Below are 26,434 nucleotides of genomic sequence, written 5' to 3'. Positions count from 1 at the left end.
TGTCTAAGTGTCCTTTTTAAAAAAAGAATCGGAAATGTATTTATTATATTATATCTGAGAGGGAAGGGAGGAAACAATTGAGCAGATGACAAACTGAAAAGAGTTATTTAAAGGAAAAATAAATGAAACCCTCTCTTTAGCTAACTTGTAGAGCTGACAGTAGCACCTGCGTTGTGAGGCATGGAGCTTACACGTTTCGTTTACATGTTTGAATTATCTGTTGAACCTGTTCCTTCATTACATGAGGGTGATGAGATTCTACATGGGTTTTAATATTTGTGAAAATTGTTAAAACATAGCAAGAGAAATAAAATCTCACTGTACATGTAACAATGCCTGGCACTGCTTAATATTATGTTCAGGTTTTGCAACTGCTACAAGACAGTACAATTTAGCTTTAGTTTTTGAGAGACTGGGATTGCATGCTTTTAAAACAACTGGAAAACCATGGGAAAGGGGATAGACTGCTCTTTTTTTGCATACTTATTACCCAGCATTAAGCAGAATGTTTCACTGCTAAAAATCACTCAGACCTACTTTTCTGTAACAGACCATTTTACTGATTTAACGGGGCACATTAAGGCCAATTAAGACATCCCTGATATTGAATAGTACATAATTTTAATACCCACCCTGGTCTGTTCTCCAAACGTCAGCCCACCATTTGCCTATCCCAGCTCTAGCCCCTTAAGGCACTGGGTGATGTATCAGTGGGAGTGGCCTTCACTTACTTCCCTATCCAAACCATTCTGCTCTTCATTCTCAGCAGTCATCAGCTACAGCTGCTCTTTTGCAAGACCACCTTACTGACTGCAGCTCTGAAGTCATGCCTGTCCTCCAGCTCATGCCTCTCCTTCAACTACTTTATAATAGAGTGTTGTGCCTAATGGCTTCCTGACCTTGGAAGTCACCTTGGGTGGTCTAGGAGCTCACCCTTAAAAGCCTCCTTGTTGTGAGAACCTTTATTATTATGCATTCTGGTTGTAATCCCTCCCCCCCCCCGTCAAATCCACTCCTAAGATTTCAGGATGTGTTTATATCTTTTTTGCCTCATTTTTATCTTTGCAGATAATCCTTGTGAGGTAGAAAGGTAAGACTTTGAGCCTGATTATCCAGTTGAGAGAAAGAGATAAACAGATCAGTTTAGGACAAAGTTGTGCTAAATACACCATCAACGGATCTCAACATTGGCCACCTATGCTAACCCACAAGAATCTCTGTACTTGTATTTCATGTTTCTTGTTGAGTGAGCGTTCTGTTGGTAATTTAAGAGATTTTAATAACACGGTCTTTGAAAAATACATGTATATGCACACAGGCTCATTTTATTTTAAAAAAAACATTCAATACAAATGACAAAGCAGAGACTTAGTGTGCACCTGTTACACCACCGTGTATATGTGGAGGGAGGAGCAAGACTGTACCTACTGGCCTACCCCTCCATGCATGCACTCCCCAGACCTGCCCTAGACATCTAAGCATTCAGCAGACTGTTGGGAAGGTAAGCCTGTGTCCATGCAGCTGCATGGATATAGGGCCAGAAGATGCTATGGATCTCCCCACCAGTAGTGAAAAATGCCACTGTCCTACCACAACATACATATCAATTTCCAAACACTCAGGCTATGATAACGATAGAGGGAAGGTGAGAATTGCAGGAGGCTACGGAGCTACAACTCCCTCTTAAATAGCAACTCCACGCACGCTATGTTAAAATCAAAGGCAACAACTTCGGTTTCTCTTTGCCTTTAGGAAGGAAGGGTTAGTTTAAAATGGTTTACACAAACGGCTTTAATCTCTTGCTCAATCGCCCAAAGTCCAGTCTTGACAATTAAGCAAAAGAAAGTCCATGCAAAAGTGGTCCTCTTTTGTCAGTGGAGGCCCTCTCTGGAGAAGAGTTTGCCTTGCAAGCCGCGTGTTCAATATAAAAATCTTCACTTTGTAGAACAGCTGGTTAAACCCATCACCTTTGGGGAGTGTGTGTGTTCTCCAATAAATCTCTGCAACCTTAACAGGTAAAGAGACTGGAAACCAATGAAATAGCAGAAGTGAATCCTTCAGAAAATCTTGGCTGCCCCCTACAGTTCAGAAAGCAGAATCTTCCAACACTGTTCTACGTATCTTTCATTTGCAAAACTGCTGTGCAATTTGCCCCACCTCCTGACACAGTGCCTCAAAACAATTCTCTGCTGTGAAAGTGCACCGTGTTTTGTTGCTGCCTATGTTCCTCCTCTTCGCTGTTCTCCTCCTCTTGAAAGGGGATGGTTTGGTGGTCTGATTCTGCCTCGCTCTCTAGATTAAAAAGCTGCTGTTCTAAGAGGGCCCCTCCAATGCCATACTGTTCCTCATGGGCAGTTGTTTCTTCAGGCGACACATGAGGAAGACCTAGAACAAAGTTTGCAAATCTGGGGAGCGGGGGGGGGGGGGAGGGAGGCATGAAACACTTATTAAAATAGCACTTAAACTATAATGGAACATGTCTACCATGGTCACTGCATTCTTAGTATTGATACCGTTCATTGCATCTTTCAAGATATGTCAGCCAAGAGCCCATTTCAAGATGAGAAAATAAGCAAATCAAGCATGAACAGCCAGCACCAATCACCACTTCTTCATATTGGCAACTCGTATTGCTGGAATAACATAAGAACTTGCTGGATCAGGCCAATGGAACCATCCAGTCTAGCATCCTGTTCTCAGAATGAGCAAACAGACACCTAAGGGAAGCCTGCAAGCAGGAAGTGAGAGCAAGAGCAACTCTCCCCTCCTGAGGTTTTCAGATATTCAGAAGCATACTGCCTCCGACTATGGAGGCAGAACATAGCCATCAAGGCTAGTAGCCCGATAGCCTTATCCTCCAATGCCTGACTCCTTACAATCGACCTCAGTCCCCGAGATCTTCTGATGGGGTACTTTTGGTGGTTCTCCACAACCCTGAGGGTTGATTTGTCTTCACCTGGGACTGAGCCTGTTACGGAGCAGGCCCTGCCCTGTGGAACTCCTTACCGGTAGAGGTTCAGTGGGAACCAACCTATATTGTTTAGAGCAGCCTTTCCCCACTAGTGGGCCACCAGATGTTGTTGGACCACAACTCCCATCAGCATCAGCCCAGCATTGCTAATGGTCAGGAAAGATGGGGATTGTGGTCCAACAACATCTGGTGGCCCACTAGTGGGGAAAGGCTGGTTTAGACAGACCTTTGTAATCTGATTTTTTTTCTTTTAATCTGTATTTATTGATGTTTTTAATTATGTTTTTATGATTGGTTTTACTAATTTCATATGTTGTACTCCACCTTGATATATTCTTATGAAAGTGCAGACTATAAATACGTAAATAAATATATTTGTCTGATCCTCTTTTAAAGCCATCCAAGTGGTTGGCCGTCGCTGCTGTCTCTGGGAGTGAGTCCCATAGCATAACTATGTGCTGCATGAAGAACTTTCTTTTGTCTGTCCTGAATCCTCCCACATTCAGTTTCATGCTGTAACCCTTTCCCATAAACTCCTCAGTTTTGTCAGCTATTGATTGTGCTTCACAATCATTTTTGCATCAGCAAAACTGTAATACAGATATTGGGTAAGGGTAGACAATGTGGTGCCCCCCCCCACTCAGCTGTTGCTGGAAAATATCTCCCTTCGTACCTGGCTGTTGGCTGGCAGGGGCTGACAAGAGTTGAGAGTCTCAACAACATTTGGATGGCCATAGCGTCCCTCCCTCTGCTATAAGCTTAGCAGCATTGCTATCCTTTGTTGCACATGGGAAATTGAAACTAACAAACAGGGTGGCCTAAAGCTACTTCAGCGAGGTTGTCACAGAGTTCACAGCTCATTCTGTGGGCTCCTGCTGGAGGAAGGGTGGGATATAAATCATATAATAAATAAAATAAAAATTCTATTTACCACAATGCTGCAACAGCTCATTATGCCACCCTGCGAATCCTATTTCAGAAGGGCAATTAATAAATTGACAAAAAAAACCTTGCCTTAGCAACCAGCTCCTAGTGACAGAGATTCAGCCTAAAGGGATAGGGAACTTGTGTCCCCATCCCAGACACTGTTGGACTCCACCTCCCATCAGCTCCAGTCAGCATAGCCAAGGGTCAGGGATTATGGGAACTATAGTCCAACAACATCTGGCGGGACAGATTCCCCAACCCTGCCAAAAGCAAGAGAATGCTCCCTTTTAATTCCTACTCCTATACAGGCTTGATTTGCAGAAAAGCAACCCTTTTCCTTTAGAAAGTTACCCTATGGAAAAAGTCTATCTCAAGACTGTCACCAGTTGCCGGACTCAAAGCATTACCATCAGCCAAGGTTTTCTCTTCCCTCTCTCCCATAACCACCTTGCATTGTTTACTGTCTACTCTGGTGAAAAGTTCTGCAGAACTCTCAGGCTTGCATGCTATTTTGTGATATTTTAGTTGGCCTAATTTATCTTAATGGCAAAGATACACATGCATGTGTATACAGATACTTAGATAAACAGATACACATTTGAGATGTCAAAAATGAAAAAAAAAAGTGTTCCTACTTTTGGGGGGACTGCAGCTTCACCACTGCTATCCACGAGGGGAAATTGGGGCTTCTGCAAAAGGTACGTAGCTCTTCCAAGGCTTTGACGGTTTCAGTCTCACTCTGCTCCCGATACTCATCTTCAGTCAGGTAACGAATCTCTATCTTTTCTGATTTGAAGAGCTGATTGGCTTTTCTGGAAAAGAAAAGAAAAACAATCGTTTGGCTTGTTAAAAGTTGGTCTATGGATTTTAAATACAAAAAGGTGTGCAACAACTGATTTAAGTGAGTTTATCGTAACTGGCCACCAAATGCATTGCATCTGGACTACTACAGTGCATTAAGGAAAAATCCATAACAAGAAAATCTGAATAATGTGATCTTGTTCAAATTATGCAGTTTAAGACAAAAGCTTAAAAGAAAATGCATTTGATTTCATTGATTCCATTCTCTCCTTCCCCCACCCCACATTGCTGAGTTTGTTGTTAAGAGCCTTGGCATACAGCCACCATTCCTATTAGCATAAATAGGAGCCCTGGGCTCCTACCAGGAGGAAGGGCGGGATACAAATTTAATAAATAAAGTGTGAACAGTTGTACCACTTAAAAAGCATTTGTGTTTGCAGAGACATTGAAATATCCTAGAAAATATAGCAGAGCAAGTTAGCCCAGGCCTTCACTGAACTTCTCCAGAGACAACACCAGTGTTCTAAAAAGCCAACAACAGAAAGTCTAATTAAATCCACCGGTCAAAAGATTACTAGCAATGTGACAATTTGCCTTATCTTCCACTTACGTCCAACTATTTTCTGTTATCTGTGGTGGGGAACCTGTGCTGCTTCAGCATGTCCAGTGGTCAGGGATGATGGAAGTCCTAGTCCTGCAACATCTGGAGGACCCACAGGTTCCCCATGATTGCTCTACATCAGGAGTGGGGAACCTTTAGCACTCCAGATGTTGCTGGACTATAACTCCCCAAATCCCTGAACATTGGCCATGCTGAAGGATCACAGGTTCCCCATCATAACTCTACGCTATTCTCATTACTTGCATGTCAATCACAGCCCTTCCTGTCATCCCTTTATTGTCAGCCTCCAGACAGGGAGCAAATTAATGTATTATAACAACATTGGGGCAAAATTGACCTCAATGGACGTTTAACAGTAATAGCTCAAATATACTGAACTGCTACCATACGAATGAAAATATGTTTAACAAAATAAAGCTTCCTTTGAAACAAACACACACAGGATGCAGTATCCAAAACTTTTTTGCCCCCCTCCCACAGAAAAAGAAACCTGCACCAGGTTAACCCTGAATTCTGTGCAAAGAAGAACCAGGTTCTGCAACCGGTATATATTATGCAAATTCCAGAATTGATTCTGCTAGCATGAGCAAGTTTGTTCAGTGTCATTGTTAGTTTGTATGCACCTGACTGAAAAAAACCCTGAAAACCAAAGTTCTTAATATGCCCAATACAGATTTCTGTGCTCACACCAAAATCAAAATCTAAGCTATATATATATATAAGCCTATTTTAGCCTTCTCCTCTATTTAGTATTTTTAACAGTCTTTGTTTGCTGAACATTGCTTTTTTACTTTACTGATAGTTGCCTTTAATTTATTTTGTGCTGTACTTTGCCCTGGTATTTGTATTAATGATCACATCAATCTTTTAATCAATTAGTTAAAATATTAGCCATTTAAAGAAGGTATTTTCAGACACAATTCTCACTAGAATGATCCAGTGTAACATGAAAAACATGACCCGAAGTGGATGCAACTCCAACTGGACTTTCTAAATACAAATTGGAACTTTTTTATAGCCACCCTGTAATTGATTCTAAACAAGGGTGTTCAAACACAATGAATTGTGTTCAATAAAATCCTACTCCTGAATGGACCCACTAAATGAATAAACCTAAATCAGTCATGCCCATTAACTTCAACTACTCTGAGTAGGATAAGCTTTGAATACCATCCAGTGCTATTCCATCCACCCGACTATACATAACACCAGGGAAAAGAATTTGAAAGGGAAAAAGGGTGTGAGAGAGTGTGTTTTCAAACAACAAATGCTGCAAGGCAAAATATTTCCAAGCTTTTCCTGCTCCTTAGGCCTGCATGAACTAGAATACTAGCATTTACAAACTAACTCATGTTAAACCATTAAGATCTTGTTTTATTTTTAATTGTATGCTCCAAAAACAATGTCTGCCTTTAAACTGCCCCCGCCATCCTTTGTTGACGCACGACTTCTCAACAAGGCAGAGGGGAAAACAAACAATCCCTTCTTGTGAAAGCAGCTGTACTTCAATTTAACAGGGGACACTGTCAAAGTGAAGATGTACTGAAAAAGACAAACTTGTGCCTTATTTTAGAATGCACCGTTTGTGCAACTTTCTGTGCATCAGCAAGAGGAGGCCAGTGCCAGAGAATAAGCAGAATCTACCAGGGGAGGACCATATTACAGGGCATCTTCCAACCCATGCTTTCTCCAGAACCAATTGAAAGAATATTTCTTAAGTGGCATGCTCCAAGCCAACAGTTACATGTGGGCAGATCCTTTATCTCATACATGGTGGGAGGAAATGCATTAATAAGAGGGAGCTCTTAGAGAAAAGGATCACAAGCTCAAGGACCAATTTAACAACATTTGCTGGAATAGCCAAACCTCTTCAAGCTACTGATTAGAAATCAGAGGCTCACCACAGAGATAGACATACACAAAAGTTATTTTGATGAGGAAATGCATGCTCATCTGCGTTAAGATTTAGAGAACTGGTCTGGGAGGGCTGACTGCCTATCCATGGTGCATTGTGTTCATTTCTACATATGCACCGCTTTGCTGCTGCTGTCTGAGTATTAGACTGAGATGCCTAAAATTGTTAATTTGCAGTTTTATTTTCTGTTTGCCAGCTTAAGCTTGTTCAAGGAAAGGCGCTATATCAATGCTTCAGATAAAACTGACCTGCAGTGCCACCTTGCCAATCCACAGGGACCTCCTTTGTTACCAGTGTGTACCATCCAGTACATACAGGAATACATGCAGAAACTCATTGCATGACCAGCTGATGCACCATAGTGGCTAACAGACAGAGCTGTGAACCCAGGAGCTGCTGGTTCAAATCCCATCTCTGCTCTAGTTAGCCTTATAGGCCAGTTGCTGTCTTTCTGTATCAGACGCTGCCATTTGTAGCAATGCAAATGTTAATCCTACCCACCTTACAAGTGTAATGCATCATGATTATTGCATACAGAGATTTTTCTGATTGGCTTTAGCAGTTAAACTACTTTCTACATGTTTTCCCATGCAATCCTTTATACAGGGCACAGGCACACAAGAAGCTGACTTATACCCTTTGCCCATTTAGCCTGTTATGGTCTGCTTTGACTGGCACAGTGGCTCTCCAGGGTCTTTCTCAGCACCTGTTCCATGATCCGTTTTAAAAGGGAGACGCCAGGGACTGAACCAGAGACCTCCTGCAAGGAAAGGGAGCACATACTCCATTGCTGATCCTCTCTCCAGGATCCCATCTCGGAACAAGCTGCTCCCTGACCTTGCGTGAGCCTGGTCTCCATTAACCTATAAGCATGTCGCCAACAACTAGGCAGCACCAAGAATGGCCCAGTAATATTGTTGAACGGTGATATTATTTTATTTTATTTATTTTATTCAGCTTATATCCCGCCCGACTAGCAAACAGCTCTCTGGGCGGCAAACATAGAAACATATACAATAATAAAATTACAAGATCAATATAACAAATATAAAAGTACATCATCTAAAATACCAATTACAACATTTACATAAATAACAGATTAAAATGCCTCAAAGAAGAGAAAGGTTTTAACCTGGCGCCGAAAATATAATAGTGTCGGTGCCAGGCGTACCTCCTCGGGGAGACTATACAAGCCATCTCTCTCCAAGTATCACATTCATCCGCTATCGTGAACAAAATATACAGCTACACATTTTCCAGAATGTGGGGATGCCACCAAAACCTGCATCCCTGTGTTGCGTTCTCCCTGTAACACTGCATCACTTAGCCTGAACTGGTCTGATTCCTACTCTGTATGATTGGCTGCTGTTGGCTGAGGAAGGAAGAGAGAGTGGGGAGCACCCCATCCACCCTGCCTTGCAACTGGCATGCACAGATTATTGCTGAGGGAATGTGGTCCTCAAGATAAAAGGTCCCTGATCTAAGCTATACTACATGTTACAGTATTCAACACAGGGACGCTGTTTGGGCTACGCTATAAAATCAGCTACGCTATAAAATCAGCAGAGTTGCTTCTTTATTATACAGTGGTGTACCAGTCAAAAGGATACCAACCTGCCAACATAGCAGAATACTCTAAGAGGATAATGCAAGATTTTTGAACAGACCATGGCAACTATTACTGCATATGCAACCTCTGGGATGGCAATGCCAATATAAATGAAGACCAAGCCTGTAACTTGTAGCATCCACATCAAGAGATTCATACTTTGTTCACTGTTGAGTGGTCCGTGTTTGTAACAAATAGCAAAACTGACAAATCCAACTATTAGGCAATACCCTGAAAAGGCAAAACACAAAACCGTATAAAGATCAATAAAGAAGGAACTGTACATCAGTTTATTTGTTGGGGCAATACTTTAAAACACACACACACACACACATACACACACAACAAGTAAACTTACTCATGAAGCCCAATCCTATTCATATTCACTTGGAAGTTCCACTATATTTAACAGAGCTTACTCCAAAGTACGCATAGGATTTCAATTTTATGAAAAGGTCCCACAACAGCTGTTATTCATTGGGCCAATTCGCTCAGCACAGTAAACTATGGTAAATGGTTTGCTGCAGGGGTGGGGAATCTCTGACCTCCGGGCCAATCATAGCCCCCCAAGAGGTCCAATTTGGCCCTGGAGGTCAGTTTCCCCAAAGCATGCCCACCTGCCCAGCAGCTAATGTCAGCTGTGAAGACAGGCATTTGAAGGCTCACTACCATCCACATTTCAGCTGATGGGCTGATTGGAGCACGCCTTTAATTCCCTCTACACTTTTCCAGGTTGGGAGGGGGAGTTAAGAACATAAGAACAGCCTGCCGGATCAGGCCAGTGGCCCATCTAGTCCAGCATCCTGTTCTCACAGTGGCCAACCAGGTGCCTGGGGGAAGCCCGCAAGCAGGACCCGAGTGCAAGAACACTCTCCCCTCCTGAGGCTTCCGGCAACTGGTTCATTCAAAGATTGCTTTGAATTCCCAACCACCCGAGCTTCAAAGGGAAGCATCACTTGATGGCACTATGACATCAGGTGATTGACAGGTGGGTGGGGCTTTGGCTTGCCAGGGGTTAGGAAATGAAGATCTGGCCCTTCAGACCGAAAAGATTCCCCACCCATCATGAAATTGTAAATTTCTATGAATTGTTAAACCTAATTTCTAATATCATGGCTCAGTACAAAGAACTATGGGAGTTACATTTTGTCAGAAGACAGGCCTCTGGAAAGGCAAAAATGTTAAGTTTTGTTTTCAGCTGAAAGCAGTTAGGGAGGCCTGAATAGAAACACCTGGTTATCTTTGCTAATCAGTGAGAGCCTGGTACTCAAGGACATGCAGGCCTGTGAAGGTTAAGAACACAGTAGGGAGGGGGGCCTGCAATGCGCAAAAAAGTGAAGAAGCTTCAAGAAGCGATTACATCAGAAAGCCCCTGATCGCTTAATTAATTCTGGACCGTTGGGTTTCTTTTTCCTTAAGGATAGGGTTTGAGACCCATAGCCTTTGTTCCCTCTGGAAGGTTTCCCTGGATGATGCCTATGGGTGTCCATCTTGCTGGTGGTCGCCTACGTAGGGTTCCATTGTTTTGTACTTGATACTATTCTCTCTGAGGAGAGATGAGATTACAACCAACTACTTCCTAAGTAAGTAGACAGGTTAGCTAGGTTGTTATTTTCTTGTTGTGTGTGTGAATTCTCTTATGTATACCTAAACCCCTGGTTGGGTGTGTGGTTTTGAGGAATTGTTTTGCTGCTATATTTTGATGTGCACTTATATTTTCAATAAAGCTACTTCTATTTAACTTGGTGTGTTCATTGAGGGTAAGGGTGGTTCTGAATCCAGCACCTTGACCATTTGACCACGAAACTACCAAGGATAAGGAAGTTAAGCCTAAATCTATTTGGGGTTTTACCAGAGGTTTCTGGACAAGGAGTGTAAGTTTGGCTCTTGTCTCATTGAACCTTGGTGTACCTATTTCTGGGCTCTGAGTTCCCCTAGCTCTGAGTCGAACCAGTGAAGGGGTGGTGGCAGCCTATCTTCTACCTTGCAGGGTTGGTGTTGGTTTGCACAGCCTTGGTAAGCAGAATTTGGTGATTGGGTTCCAGATCAATTGCCCTAAGGGTGGGAATTGGGTCTGAAGCATGGTATCCGTGCCCTGTGGGGGCGGGAAACCATGACAACCCCTGGTTTACTGTGAACACATCAATCTTGCCCACTTTGCTTTTTCCTGCTAGTGCACAGGAAAAACAAATCACAACCCCTACTTTAGTGTTGCATCCAGATAAAGCACGATCACTCAAACCACAGTCAGTAAGACAAGTACAAAACCTGGCTATGGAAGACAGTTTGTCTGGAGAGAAACAAACCATGATCCCCAGCTCAGGCATAATGCTAAGCCAGGGGAGAGTGCTGTTGCGCCCACATTCTGCTTCTAAGCTTTCCATAGGCATTGGTTGGCCATCGTGAGAACAGGAAGCTGGACTAAATGGAGCTTTGGACTGATCCAGGAGGACCCTTCTTAGGTTTCTTAGGTATTGTGGCACGGAGCAGAGTGGGCTAAATTGGTGCATTCACAATAAACCATAAACTATTATTTACTGTGATGTGCGAACAAGGCCAAAGACTGCAGCACTGCGCAAAGACTTGCCATGTGTAAACAGCCATCACGGACAGAACATTCCTATGACCTCACCTTACCCCAAATGCAATGTTCCCTGGTGGACACTGCTTTTGGTGTCGCATTCTGCAGAGGGTGGCCTCAATCAACGCCTGTCTGTCCCACCCACGGCGGATGGAGTGCTTTTCTACGTCCCCAAAGTAAAAGACTGCCCCATCCTAGAATCTCTAGAAATTTCCATTCTCAGAGCTTCTAGGGTGGGGAAGTTTTCCTTCTCTTCAAAGACAGCGGAGTGAGGATTACGGGGGCGGAGCCAGGACTGGAAATGCACATTGTGCATTTTAAGATAACAGTCTGTTGTACCATGGTGCTTTTCATTAACTTTTTCTCCACTTGTCTAGATGGTGGTGTTTGGCTTCTCTTTTCAGTGTTTCAGAGTACAGCTTAGGCTTTCAGAGTCCCAAGCTTGGCCTGAGGCCAAGAGAAAGTCCCTTCCCTGGTGGCATCGGTTCCTGCCTGGTTACCAGGAGAGGCTCCTTCCAAAAGTAAAAGTCTGCCCCACCCTGTAACCTTCTCTTTTATGCGTGAAGACAGCAACGTTTAAAAAAATGTAAAATTCCATTGCAGATTTCCATTTTGACTCATTCTCTTACCCAGTATGTAGTGTGTATAGTTATGCCATAGCCATTTCAAATCCTCTTTCAAAGTGTAAAAAAAGTAGAGAGAAGAGAACCAGAAGCCACTCATTAAAATCCAGAAGGTGCTTAACTAAAGATGTGGGTGGGGATGGCAGGGAACAGAGAGAGACAATAAAAGGGAGACAGGTGAGCAAGACAGCAATCCCTTTGCTTATACATACAGGTTCAAGCAAATGGGAGCCACCATTTGCTAGATACAATATCTCCCAAGATAACCTGACGCAAAGCCCAGCTCATTAGCCTGATGGTATGTTTCAAAAAACTATCTCATACTTGGAAATCAGAAGTCAAGTAAACAAGGATGTCTTATCAGATTTCCTAAAGGCTGTACAAATGTATGACAGAATTGTCATGATCGTGTTAGCACCCATATCAACATGTTAACCTAATGAGGGAGTTTCGGGGTGCGATAGTTTGGAATGCAGGGAAATAGGATGCAAATGATATAGCTTTGCCTGAATGAGGTAAGGCTACTCAATAAGATAAAGATTGTGTCTCGTGTACTGCTGAAGTTTCACTTTTAATTTTACAGATCCGATTATGTATGTTAGATATCAGGTTGAGCCTATAAATAGGAAAGGGCAAAAGACTCTTTTACAAATCCACTCAGCACCCCTATAATTTCTCAATACTCCTATTATGACTCTCACACAACACAGGCTTCCCATTGTCATTTCCCTTTAAGTCATGCATGAAAGATGCTGGCACCCTGATAATCTGTTAACTAATTATAGCATACGATAGGATGTGGGTGGCTACCTTCTGTACTCTTAAGCGCAGCTCTATTCTTTAGACCAGCCTTCCCCAACCTGGTGCCCTGAAATGTTATCAGACTACCCTATCCTCCCAGCCCATTGGCTGTGCTGGCTAGGGCTGATGTAAGTTGTAGTCCAAAACATCGGGAAGACATCAGGTTGTGGAAGGCTGCTTTAGACTGAGGTCTGGGAGCCCAAAGTAGATTTTACTACAGTATATAAACTAAACACTCATGGATCATCAGGATCTTTGGTAGGGTTGGTACTACAAGGGTTACAGATACAGAAAGTACACACCCAGACATAGCTCAGATATGATACTCAAAACCAAGCAGAGAATAAACATTCAAGTATAAAATGTCCATCTCATACAACTCTCAAAAACCATCTTTATTTCACACAATGAGCAAAAATTTCAACTACCACTTCATTAAAATTTGGTAGGGCCACAAGAGGCCAGAAAGAATAGGCTCAGATGTCAAACATGGTCTATAAACAGCCTTTCCCAACCTTTGAGTCCCCAGATGTTGCTGGCCTACAGTTCCCATAATTCCTGACCATTGGCCATGCTGGCTGGGGCTAATGGAAGTTGTAGTTCAGCAACATCTGGAGACCCAAAGGTTGAGAAAGGCTGGTTACAGACAAGCAGTTGGTCATCCCTGATACAAGGCAAGAACACGATAAAAGATCTGAACAAAACATGCCGTTCTCTTATAGAATATTAAAGAGCTGGAACATTCTGCTATTCCATATAAAGAGTTCGTAAGTTCAGTTCTAGTGTTCATTGATGGAGACAAGAAGGTCATCCTCAACTTCTTGTTTATGCCGTCAGAGGTACTGGAGTTATTGATTCAGAGGTATGATCTTGAATCAAACAGACTTGTTTAAACATACAAGGAATCCCAGGATGTTCTGCTAAATCTCCTAAGATTACTTTGCGACCCACTCAAATATGAGTCATAGGCCAACCATTCCTGACACATCTCTCTATGGAAAACATATATAATTTGTGCCTGCCAAAAGTTTTCTTTTTCCCAGCCAAGTTAACCCTCTTCCAGAACTATTAAACTCAGATGTCATCTGCTTAATGTGAATTTGGGTGTCTATCCCACTTCTTCACAAGGTAAGTCCTCTTCTGGTGTTTGTTACAAATGTGTGAAGAGGGCAGTGAGGCTGCACAAAGAAGGCCTGCCCTGGACATCCCTGGCAAAAACCATCCCATACTGATTGGGAAGTTCTGAAGGGAGACCCTAAGCGCATTCAGCTAAATGTGCTTATAATCCCTTGAGAACTTCTCTCTAAACACATGAAGGAAGGTCCATGGTGGAGCAGGTTGGGTCACTGTGCACAGGGATACTGGGGGCATGGCTAACGCACACACTCCCACACCCTCTGCTCAGGACTGGAATTCCAGGCTAGAGTGATCAGCTGTTGCTTCCAGAATTGCACATGATAAATACAAAGCTATGGGATTTATCCAACAGAACACTATGTAAGCATCTCACCAATGCAAAGATTTCCCCTTGTGGAGTGGGACCTCCCCCCTCCTCCACAGCCCCCCTAAATCTGTTCTAAGGGTTCCCCCAACCCTCCAGAGCAGATTTAGAGAGGGCATGGGGCACACACAGGGTAAGAAGAGGGGGGAAGTCTTGTTGCACAAGTGGAAACCCTTTTGCTAATGGGCTGTGTCAAGAGACCCTAATTACACAAGGGCTCTGTTTACCACTTGCTGCTACCTTAGATTCAGCAACAGTGGGGAACGTGTAGCCCTCCAGTTGTTGCTGGACTACAACTCCCATCATTCCTGGTCACTGTTCATCCTGGCAAGGGCTGATGGGAGATGGAGTCCAGCAACGTCTGGAGGGCCACAGGTTCCCCATCCCTTCCCCAAATGAATAGTATAATGAAATTGTTATTTAAGAAGAACTTCTGTGCGAAGAACAGAAGAATTGATTAGGTAAACAAACAAGCCCTCACACTAATGACAAATTTTAAAAAATTATATGTAAAAATCATAATTTATTTTTGGAGCACAATCTAGCCTGTTTTATGTTTTCAGTGGTACACCTACCTTGGGAATAAATCTTTTAAGCATCAAAAGGAGAAAGACTAGAGTGGCAAGGACACCAAATGTGACTCCAGCAGAATAATAGAACACAGTACTTCTGTTTGAGAAGGGAGACGTCGTTACATCGTTTGCATACAGGAAAACAGTTTCAAGCACATTCTAACCACATATGCCGAAATACAATTTTATTAAAACTCTAAGGATACCTACATGCACATCACATTCCCTACCCTCCAACTTAATGTACCACGAGGAGCACCCTCTCCCCATGCTCTCTCTCTATCTCTCTCTGTCCCCTGCATGGCTAACTCATAAACCCCACTTTTTCTTCCCTTCATTGTCCTGTCCAGGCATTATTAGCAGGAAATATTAACATGAGTTGGAGGAGACATGGGACAACATGCCAGCTCCATTCCCCTCTTCCCATATTGAATGGGGAATGATCAAATCATCCACGTGATAAAGCAGGGTTCCCAATCACACGGAGGCTTAAGAACATAAGAAGAGCCTGCTGGATCAGGCCAGTGGCCCATCTAGTCCAGCATCCTGTTCTCACAGTGGCCAACCAGGTGCCTGGGGGAAGCCCGCAAGCAGGACCCGAGTGCAAGAACACTCTCCCCTCCTGAGGCTTCCGGCAACTGGTTTTCAGAAGCATGCTGCCTCTGACTAGGGTGGCAGAGCACAGCCATCACGGCTAGCAGCCATTGATAGCCCTGTCCTCCATGAATTTGTCTAATCTTCTTTTAAAGCCATCCAAGCTGGTGGCCATTACTGCATCTTGTGGGAGCAAATTCCATCGTTTAACTATGCGCTGAGTAAAGAAGTACTTCCTTTTGTCTGTCCTGAATCTTCCAACATTCAGCTTCTTTGAATGTCCACGAGTTCTAGTATTATGAGAGAGGGAGAAAAACTTTTCTCTATCCACTTTCTCAATGCCATGCATAATTTTATACACTTCTATCGTGTCTCCTCTGACCTGCCTTTTCTCTAAACTAAAAAGCCCCAAATGCTGCAACCTTTCCTCATAAGGGAGTCGCTCCATCCCCTTGATCATGCTGGTTGCCCTCTTCTGAACCTTTTCCAACTCTATAATATCCTTTTTGAGATGAGATTTTTTTGTTTGAATGGTATTTTCTTGTTTGAATGGTACGCTCCAAGCAACTGTGGTTGATAAATGTATCATGCTTAATGACGTCACTAGGGCCCGCCCTGTGATGTCACTAGTCTTCAAGCAAACACAAAACATGGGTTAAAGCCCTGTTAGATGTTCCTCACACAACACAGGAAGGTCACAAACAGTGCCTCCCACTCATGTCAATATTTCCTGTTTGCCCCAATAGGGCAGTGGTATCCTGTTTCTGTCTCTCTGCTCCCTCTTCCTTGATGGATGTGCTGTGCAGCTGTCTCTGTCTCCCCCCTCTGATCAATGTGCTTCTTGCTACAAGGATTCACCCCCAAAATCCACATGGCTAAGGGACCACACTTTGTGCAACAGAAGCTGACCATGTGTAGAAGACACAGGTCCAACCTAATCAACAGGAGACGAGTCGTTGATTTTTCAGAGCAGCAGGAATAATGTGGGGGAGAGAACTTCAACCCTCCCCCATGCCCACTGCTTAACTCTCCAAAGCCTTCCCCCTCACACACTTTCCTCTCAGCCAATCTAGCACAAATTTAGGTGGGATTAAGCATCCATTTCTTCCATGACCAGCAAGTTAAAGCAGTAACAGATAACCAGTAAGCTAGTGCTTACCTACTCAGATTATGTGCGAAATGAAAGAGAAGGCCCCCAGCAACAAACAACAGAAAGCGTTTCCGATCCAATACTAGAACAAAACAAAAAAAAATGGGAGAAGTCCAAACTGTTTCGTTTAAGCGTGCACAATAACACAAGCATACTTTATGAATGGATCCAATAAAATTACTCACTGTTTTGGTGTGCAGTTACAGTGTAGAGTACATTGTTCCTGGGTTGGACCCTGAAACAGGTTTTGTCTCCATACTGGCCCACTGATATGATGGTTTCATTAGACACATCTGATTGCCAAATACTGTTAATCAGGCACTTTAAAAAGGCAAACAGATGTTCATAGTTTTGACAGTTATGTTCCTCTGGGATGGACATCACCTTGAACATTTCAGTGCTGTTTATTTTCACCTGAAAAGAAGTTACCTTTAATATTCATCCTGGCTCATAAACAGCATCTTTACTCCCAAGACGGAAAGAAGTAACAAGGCAGGTTGAGGAAGCAGCAGCAATCATATAACTTAGCCCACTTAACTTTGTCTACAGAGGGATAGGGAACAGGGAACCTGTGGCCTCCAGATCTTGTTGGACACTAACTCCCATAAGCCCCTGCCAGCATGGCAATTGAGCAAATATGATGGGAGTTATAGTCCAGCAACACATGGGGGCTGCAGGTTTCCCACTCCTGGTGTAGAAGATCCTACAATATAAACACTGGCTTCTGAAAATGAACTGACATGCAGCCTTTGGACTCCAATCAGATTCTATTTGGTCATGCTGCTCACGTGCAAATCCTACATGTGAGCAGAGCAAGCGGAGACAAACACCCCAACCTCCATTTTCCTCTGTTGCTCTCCTCATCACCCTCTATGTGTTGGAGGGTGGTATGAAGTGGGGAGCATCTCCTACTCCACACGCTGTGGAGTATCCCTGCTTCAGATTTTGCCCTCCAATTCATGGAGAGTGATGAGGATAGCAACAAGAGAGGGAGGTGTGGCAGAGCTTAAGGTGCTTGTCCCCAGCTCACATGAAGGATTTACATGTGAACAGCATGTCCAAATAGGGCTTATGCGAGAGAGTATTTGAGGATAAGTTCCTTTGGCTTCCAAGTTAAACTATGTTAGGGGGCACTCTCATGCATTTTCTTTTTCATCCATTTGAGCTATTCATCTTTACCAACACAGAAGAGCTGAAGAAAAGCCTTTGAATCATTACATCTTGGGGGTGGGGGGCAACCTGTGGCTGTCCAGTCATTGCTGGATCACTACTTCAATTATCCCTGATCATTGGCTGTTGTGGCAGGGACTGATGGGAGTTGGAGTCAGACACCTGGAGGGTCACAAGTTCCCTATCCTTGTATTACATAGAAGTAGCAGATACTTCTTCCATGCTCCCACTCTTTTCAGAAGGTCTATATGTAGAAGGCCCTCTGATGGATTCCTGAGGGGCACATCTATACCACAGACTGATTTATCAGTCATTTTGCCTTCCCAGAGGACCCTAGGAATTGTAGGCCTATGTATGGAGCAGCTAGGGATCTCTGACAGGTTGCACACTCTCCAAATTACAATTCCCAGGATTCTTGGGGGGGGGGGAGAGAAGTTAGTTAAACTAGTACAAAATCAATATATGGTTACAGGTAAATGCAGTGCGATCCTATGCATGTTTACTCAGAAACAAGTCCCATTATATATAATGGGGCATATTTCCTAGTAAATAGGAACTAGGGAGTTCAATGGGAGTAAGTCCCACTGAACTCAATAGGACCTACTTCTGAGTGACAAGATAAAAGTGTGAAGCATTCACTGGAAGCACAAAAAGGAGGTCAAAGACCAGAATGCTGAAAAGATGAGCTTTATTCTGTGCACAGAGGCACCATAGATTTCTTGTATACAAAAGAAAAAATTTCTGTGTAAAATATGCTAAAGCCCAACGCGTTTCAGCTTGTGCAGTCAAGCCTTCATCAGGGGCTAAAATACAAAATATTAAAAAAATTTTTTTTTTTAAAAACATACTAACAACTTAAACACACACATTCATTTCTGAAAGAACACAGTTACAGAAATGTTGCAGCCAAATGTTGGTTTCATTAATCTCAGAATATAGTTACAAAACTCTAACAACTTAAATACATATTAACATCTTAAACACACACATTTTCATTTCAGGAAGGACACAGTTACAGAAATGTTGCAGCCAAATGTTGCTTTCATTAATCTCAGAATATAGTTGCAAAACTCTGACAACTTAAATATATATATAATTCTAAAAAAACAATTACAGAAATAATATTGCAGTCAATATTACTTCAATATTTTCAAAATATACTTACAAAATTGAACTCTTCAGTAAAATATTAAAACAAACTTTTCCTGGTATCTTCCTTATCGCTGTTGTCATGTAAAGCAAACTGAAACCAAATTCAAAGAAATATAGAACTCTGCAGCATGCAGTGAGTTGAACCTGCTTGATAACTACTTCACCACACCTGACTTAAGTTGACTGTGCTTGTTCTGAATTAGAGTAGAGGTAACAGGTTGAATTCCTCATTTAACCCATTAGGAATCATAGTATCTAATTCCAAAATCCAATATAGTTCTCTACGCAATAAATTGTCTATGTTTTTTCCAAAAACCTTTTCCAAAACCCAAAACTTGTATTCTGTTATAGAATGAGGGCACTGATTATGATGTTCTACAAGAGGCGCCCCTCTTCTGTTATTCCTTAAATTACTCCAATGTTCCCCTATCCTTATTTTCACCATTCTTGAGGTTTGTCCTATGTACAGTTTTTTACATCCACATTGTATAATGTAGATGACCCTATCTGTATTACAAGTGGAAAAGTGCCTCAAATGATATTTCTTCTGATTGGCAGGATTGACAAAAACTGTCATTCTGCTGGTGTTTTTACAAAAAATGCAGTGGCCACAGGGATGATGACCCAGGGGAGGGGTTGTACCTGGGAGTAAGCTCTGTCTATGTTGAGTGATGTCTTTTAAATCACTATGTACTAGAATGTCCTTAAGATTCTTCGTTCTTTTATAAGAAATTTTTATAAGAAATCTTTTCCAATCATGATATCTCCATAGGTTCACACACTGACTGGGAATCTACCACTGCTGATAGCAGTGAGACGGACAACTCTATGTTTTTTCCTCCAACTTTTTTGAACGACAGAGGCAAACAAAAAAGAATCAACTACAGAGGAAATCAGAAACGACGCAGAGAACATTCATCCCCACCGTACAGACTCAGGCAGAGACGTTAGTCGTTAACCTCTCCAGCAGACCCCTTTCAGCAACAGAAACACGTATATTAGATAAAGGATTGTCTTTCGTTCCTACCCCACGACATGACCCAGTGCAAACCAGGTTAGATCTCTTTCGTTTTTTTAGGAATCTTAGATTACGGTCTTATTTTGGAGAGACTCCTCAGTTCACTGATTCAAAAAGGAAATTTAAAATACCTTCAAAATATATGCCACCTGCTCCTACTGAACATTCTATAATGACATTTGAGGCACTTGTACATCGGGATCTTGACAAATTAGAAAAATCCACTCAGCCCTTCTGGAGAAATCTCAATAAGATGGAACAACGTACCTTACAGGAATTATCACAAGATAATTCTATAATTATAAAACCAGCTGATAAAGGAGGGGCAATAGTGATACAAGATTTACAACAATATAAAGATGAAATATACAGACAACTAACGGACTTGACTGCTTATAAGATTTGTCCATATGATCCTACAGATAAGATTATCCAAGAGATTAAAAAATGTGTTAGAAGAAGGAGTTTGTTTGGGGTACATTACAAAGAAGAAAAAAAATTATGTAAAGAAAATCCCAGAATTCCTGCTTTTTATGGTCTGCCAAAAATACATAAAGAAACAAGACCCCCTCCAGGACGCCCCATTGTATCTGGATGTGGGTCAGTCCTAGAACCTTTATCTCAGTTTGTTGATTTCTTTCTAAAACCTTTTATACCTTGTATTCCTTCCTATATTAGAGATTCTACTGACTTTATTAATAAGATACAACATGTTCATATAGATGATGCGGACCTTCTAGTTACTATGGACGTTAGATCATTATACACTAATATTCCTCAGAATGAAGCCCTTGATATCATACGTGCTACGTTGGATTTAAGAACAGAGACTTATCCTCCTACCCATTTCCTTTATGATTTAGCAGAAATAGCTATGCGTAACAATTACTTTAAATTTGATAACCATTATTATTGGCAAATTAAAGGAGTAGCAATGGGATGCCCCATGGCTCCAGAAATAGCAAACCTTTATATGGAAGATTTTGAAAAAGATATCAATAATGAATCTCATGTTGAACAATTAATAGGGTGGTGGAGATATATTGATGATGTTTTTTTGATTTGGAGAGGCACCCCAGAATCTCTCAATCACTTTGTAAGATGGGTTAACAATAAAAACACCAATATTCAATTTGATTATCAATACAATTTGGATCAAATAATTTTTTTGGATTTAGATATTAAGAAACTAAACAATAGTTTACATACAAAAATTTATAAAAAACCTACAGATAAAAATACTTATTTAAAATATGATAGTTCACACCCAAAAGTATTAAGAGATAATTTACCCCATGGACAGTTTCTTAGAATAAAACGTAACTGCACTACAGAGGAAGATTTCTTAACGCAATCTTCATCTTTAAAAAAACAGCTATGGAATAGAGGATATCCATCCTCCATTATTGAGTATAATTTAAAAAAGCAGCTAATAAGAAACGGGAGGAACTCTTCATAAAATCATCACAAAAAGATTCTATCCGTGTAAACTGCATATTAACGTTTGATCATATCACTAATAAGTTAGAGAATAGTATAAGAAAACACTGGCATATAGTGGAACATCTTAAGGGCTGTCAGGAACCTCCAAGGATTTCTTATAAAAGAACGAAGAATCTTAAGGACATTCTAGTACATAGTGATTTAAAAGACGTCACTCAACATAGACAGAGCTTACTCCCAGGTACAACCCCTCCCCTGGGTCATCATCCCTGTGGCCACTGCATTTTTTGTAAAAACACCAGCAGAATGACAGTTTTTGTCAATCCTGCCAATCAGAAGAAATATCATTTGAGGCACTTTTCCACTTGTAATACAGATAGGGTCATCTACATTATACAATGTGGATGTAAAAAACTGTACATAGGACAAACCTCAAGAATGGTGAAAATAAGGATAGGGGAACATTGGAGTAATTTAAGGAATAACAGAAGAGGGGCGCCTCTTGTAGAACATCATAATCAGTGCCCTCATTCTATAACAGAATACAAGTTTTGGGTTTTGGAAAAGGTTTTTGGAAAAAACATAGACAATTTATTGCGTAGAGAACTATATTGGATTTTGGAATTAGATACTATGATTCCTAATGGGTTAAATGAGGAATTCAACCTGTTACCTCTACTCTAATTCAGAACAAACACAATCAACTTAAGTCAGGTGTGGTGAAGAAATTATCAAGCAGGTTCAACTCACTGCATGCTGCAGAGTTCTATATTTCTTTGAATTTGGTTTCAGTTTGCTTTACATGACAACAGCGATAAGGAAGATACCAGGAAAAGTTTGTTTTAATATTTTACTGAAGAGTTCAATTTTGTAAGTATATTTTGAAAATATTGAAGTAATATTGACTGCAATATTATTTCTATAATTGTTTTTTTAGAATTATATATATATTTAAGTTGTCAGAGTTTTGCAACTATATTCTGAGATTAATGAAAGCAACATTTGGCTGCAACATTTCTGTAACTGTGTTCTTTCAGAAATGAATGTGTGTGTTTAAGTTGTTAGTATGTTTTTTTAAAAAAATATTTAATATTTTGTATTTTAGCCCCTGATGAAAGCTTGACTGCACAAGCTGAAACGCGTTGGGCTTTAGCATATTTTACACAGAAATTTTTTCTTTTATATACAAGAAATCTATGGTGCCTCTGTGCACAGAATAAAGCTACATCTTTTCAGCATTCTGGTCTTTGACCTCCTTTTTGTGCTCCTACTTCTGAGTGGACATGTACAGGAGTGCACTGTCATTGTCCTAAGCTTCCCCTGGAATTTGCTTGCTGAACTACAATGCAGACTTCCAAGAGCATATCTAGCTGTACATCTGTCCTTCCTCTAAAGATACGAAATGTTTAGCTGTTAGGAGACACTGGCGGATGAAATATTTATAATACAGTAAGTCGTAACTGATTTTTACATTTATTCTTGTGTTCTTTGCAAAGAGGCCCACTCAAAAGAAACGAGTTGAAATGTCACAAAAGTTCCAACCCACAGGAGAAAGGAAAGCATCTCACAGAAGATCTTGATCTTTCATCTTCTCCTACACAACACCCAATCTGGCATTTTCTAATATTGACATTTGGCAGTTGTCTTCCAATACATTATTTTCCATCTTGAGAACTGTATTCTTTATTGAGAGGAACATTCACCATGTTCCTTTGGTATGAGTCAATGACTGAGTGTACCTGAATAGTTGACCAAATATTTTTTAAGTGTATCACTCCATGTGGAATGTAGCAGTAACAAGCTGATTCTGAATTATGGGTTGCATCCATTGTCTTCAACTGCCTACAATTATAATCTAGACGGGGAAAGAAAAGATGGGTGTGTCACAAGGTTTGGAGAGATGCATGCAAGTTGTTCAGACACTTTTCTGCTCCAATATAATATGCAATTTACAGAGATCTTCCAAGTTACAAAGGTTTATCTGCAACCTGTTTTGAAAGGTGTGATATGCTGGCACTGCAGTCCTCTGCTAAAACCCCAAATTCTTACTGCTGAGACTGATCCTACAGAGAAGCCGTTGTGCAACTTGGTTTTACCTGCTCCTGCCTAGTCCTAGTGACCAGTTTCACACGCCTCCAGCTTTCTCATCCCCCTCCCAGAAGGATTCAATAGTTGAATGCACTTTACTGTGTTAGGCTGAGGGCAAGAGACCAGTGACAAGCTGCACTGGTGCCATTGTCTGGCCTGCAGCCCCAGTGCAAGCCCCTGAGCAAACCAATACGTGGTTTTTCATGTACTACACTGAAATCATGCTAAATTATTCAGGCTGCAATCCTATGGTCCCAGGGAGGGCATTCCAGGGCCATAAGATCTATTTTATCTTCCTCTCCAAAAATAAAGAGCAAGGGCTACCCATGGAGAGGAAGAAAGAATATTGGATGCCTCTTTCATAAGGCTGCTTTTCAAGAAAAAGAAACACCAGAAAAAGCAAAAAAATAATCCCGCCCAGTCCAGCAAAGGCACCCCTGCCTGGCAAGACACTGGTTTGTCCACTTTCAGTTCTCCCTTTCCCCTCTTTTTGGATTGCTCTGCCCACCCTCTAAAGAGTGAATTGCATAACTGAACACTATTTTTATAAGCAACACGCAAGGTATTATATCTTAGGTCTCTTAACACTTCTGATCATAGTCTCATTCGACGGTTTACGTACTAGGTGGCACTGGACTTAGTTTTATCTGGATGGAGCCAGAAGTTTCCCGTTTCTGTTCTGTTCTTGTTGGACAGACACAATAAAGTTCTTGTCCTCTAAGCCTCCTGTGACAGCACCTAACCCTTTTTGCACACCAGTTCATATATCTTAGATCAAGATGGTTGGGGGTAGGGAAGGGCACAGGAAAGGTTGTGGATCTTAAGACTGCACAGATTCAGGAAAGGGCCTACCAACAGCACAGTATCCCAAAGTACTAATTTGATTGTGACCAGAGAATAGTCTTGAAGCATCTGATGAGGCAGACCAGACCAGAACTGTTCTATGAACCTCAAAGTCATAAAACTAGAACAAAATTTTGGCATAGATTTTGAGAGGATACCAGACTTTGGGGTTTGCACTTCACAGAGCTCCTATGTGGATAGGAGATCACTGGGATCCCTATATATAAAATATTATCTTAGCTTATTTTTGCTGGATCAAATGCTTTCCTAAAAGTGGTCAAAAATACAGGAAAGGAAAAATAATGTTTAAACCCAAACCCCTGTGTGTGGGCGTTGATTTTGTTCCATAGAAAGAACACCCTTTTCCCTAAGAAGACTTGCACACAACTAGAACATTTCTGGACAACAAAAACTGTCAAGGCAAAGAACTCACAAAGGAACCACAAAAAACTAAAAGTGCAAGCGTATTTGTTTACTTAGAAATAAAATCCTATGGAGTTCAACGGGACTTACTTTCAGGTAAATGCCCATAGCAAGGAAGAGGAATCTTTGGGCCTCCAGATGTTGGGCTCCCAGCTCCCATCACCCCTAACCATTTAGCCATGCGTGGTGGGGCTGATAGGAGTTACAGGAAAAGGCTAGTTTCCCCATCCCCGAGGTATGGGACTACAGCCTAATACTGGGATCTGATGCACGTTTATTCAGATGTAAGTCCAATGGGACTTACTCTCTGGTTGATTTGTGGCTACAGGATTGCAGCCTAAGAGAAAGCAGGGTTGTTTGCGCCGTCAAGCCGGTTACCTGCTAACAATGGCAGCTCTCCATTAGCCCCGGCCGTTTGGACCAACGCTAGGACGGACAACTGCTGTAGCAACCGCGCCAGATGTGGCCGCTGCTGAAAGCACAGCTGGTGGAAAGAGCTGGAACCCGCGGCCGGCTGCATGTCCCACAACCCGCAACTGTTTGAATAAAGCCGTGCGTCTAGGGAGGGAAAGTGCTGATTGCCGAGGCTCGATGCAACTGAAGCCTTGATGGCAAGAACCAACATACCCGAGCTTCTCCGTCGTGTATTGTTGAGCCATGCTGATGGGTGATCGGCTAGCTGGGACTGGAGGAGGAGATTAATGAACTCACCGGCTCCTCCCTCAAATGGGAGAAGGAAGCCGGTTCATCGAGGGGTAGTAGTAGATTCCACACCGGAAGGAGGGTTTAACTCTATTGAATTAAACGCTACCCACCCTTTGGAGCAGTGCAAGTTTCCTGGGGTGGCGGGAGGAGATCGGACGTTTTACAGCGTGCAGTGTATGGAGAGAGGAAAGCAAGGACGCAGCTGCGCGCTGGACTTTCTGTTGCCCTTTCCCGCTCAGCCTTTGAAGTTTACCGGGTGACGTTCAGCCAGACACTGTTTCTTAGCTTCACCTAACTCACAGGGTTGTTGTGGGGGTATAACGAGGCGGGGGAGAACCATGCATGTCACCTTGAGCTGCTTGGAGGAAAGGTGGGATATAAATGTAATAACAATTGTAATAACAATATAGTAATAATAATCATGTTTGAGGGTGACAAGATGTAAAAGGAGGTAGGGCTCTTTTTGTGCTTTTAATGTTTGTATAGAAGCGAGGATTTCAGGACATGGATCTCTTGAAGTGAGCCCATGAAAGCTTATGCCACAATAAGGCTGCAATTGTGGGTACACTGTGTATACTTACCTGAGATAAAGTACCACTGAACTCAGTGGGGCTTCCTAATGAGTAGATGTGTATATTGTGCCGTAAGTCTGCAATCCATTCCTATGCCACTTATCTGGGATTCAGCCCCACTAAACACTTCTGAGTAGACATGTATGGGTTTGTACTGTAAGTCTGTTCATTTTGAAGGTGTTACCAGACCAATACGGACCTTTTTGCTGACACAGACCAACACAACTATCTCTTGGGCATTAAAGGTGCAGGAGCATTGCCCTCATTTGCATCTGATCATCTTAACTTCATTTGGCCCTGTCCTCATCGCTAGGGTAGCAGCCGTATGTATGTATATTTAACTGGGAATGAGC

The 26,434-nt window shown here is 42.0% G+C and overlaps 1 protein-coding gene across 6 annotated transcripts; it reads right to left on the bottom strand.

The window, feature by feature from the left end:
• Window positions 1–1,305: 1,305 nt before the first annotated feature.
• On the bottom strand, window positions 1,306–25,559 carry NEMP2 (nuclear envelope integral membrane protein 2). Of its 6 annotated transcripts, none has more exons than XM_061608212.1 (9): window positions 25,432–25,559; window positions 23,190–23,305; window positions 16,853–17,081; window positions 16,677–16,785; window positions 14,927–15,020; window positions 12,056–12,170; window positions 8,851–9,076; window positions 4,534–4,710; window positions 1,306–2,405 (listed from the first exon to the last, which is right to left on the bottom strand). In XM_061608212.1, exons 2-9 carry the CDS (start codon window positions 23,277–23,279, stop codon window positions 2,174–2,176), a joined length of 1,272 nt encoding a protein of 423 aa, XP_061464196.1. In that variant the 5' UTR covers window positions 23,280–23,305; window positions 25,432–25,559; the 3' UTR covers window positions 1,306–2,173. The 6 variants fall into 6 exon arrangements, with proteins under 6 accessions (XP_061464196.1, XP_061464193.1, XP_061464194.1 ...); XM_061608209.1 differs by lacking the exon at window positions 25,432–25,559 and adding an exon at window positions 25,183–25,410; XM_061608210.1 differs by lacking the exon at window positions 25,432–25,559 and adding an exon at window positions 25,183–25,408 and having other exon boundaries at window positions 16,677–16,749.
• Between the last annotated feature and the right edge of the window lie 875 nt (window positions 25,560–26,434).

The sequence above is a fragment of the Rhineura floridana genome, chromosome 2 (assembly GCF_030035675.1).
Source record: "Rhineura floridana isolate rRhiFlo1 chromosome 2, rRhiFlo1.hap2, whole genome shotgun sequence".
NCBI classification, from domain to species: domain Eukaryota; kingdom Metazoa; phylum Chordata; class Lepidosauria; order Squamata; family Rhineuridae; genus Rhineura; species Rhineura floridana.
This window is presented reverse-complemented; position numbering and strand designations above follow the sequence as displayed.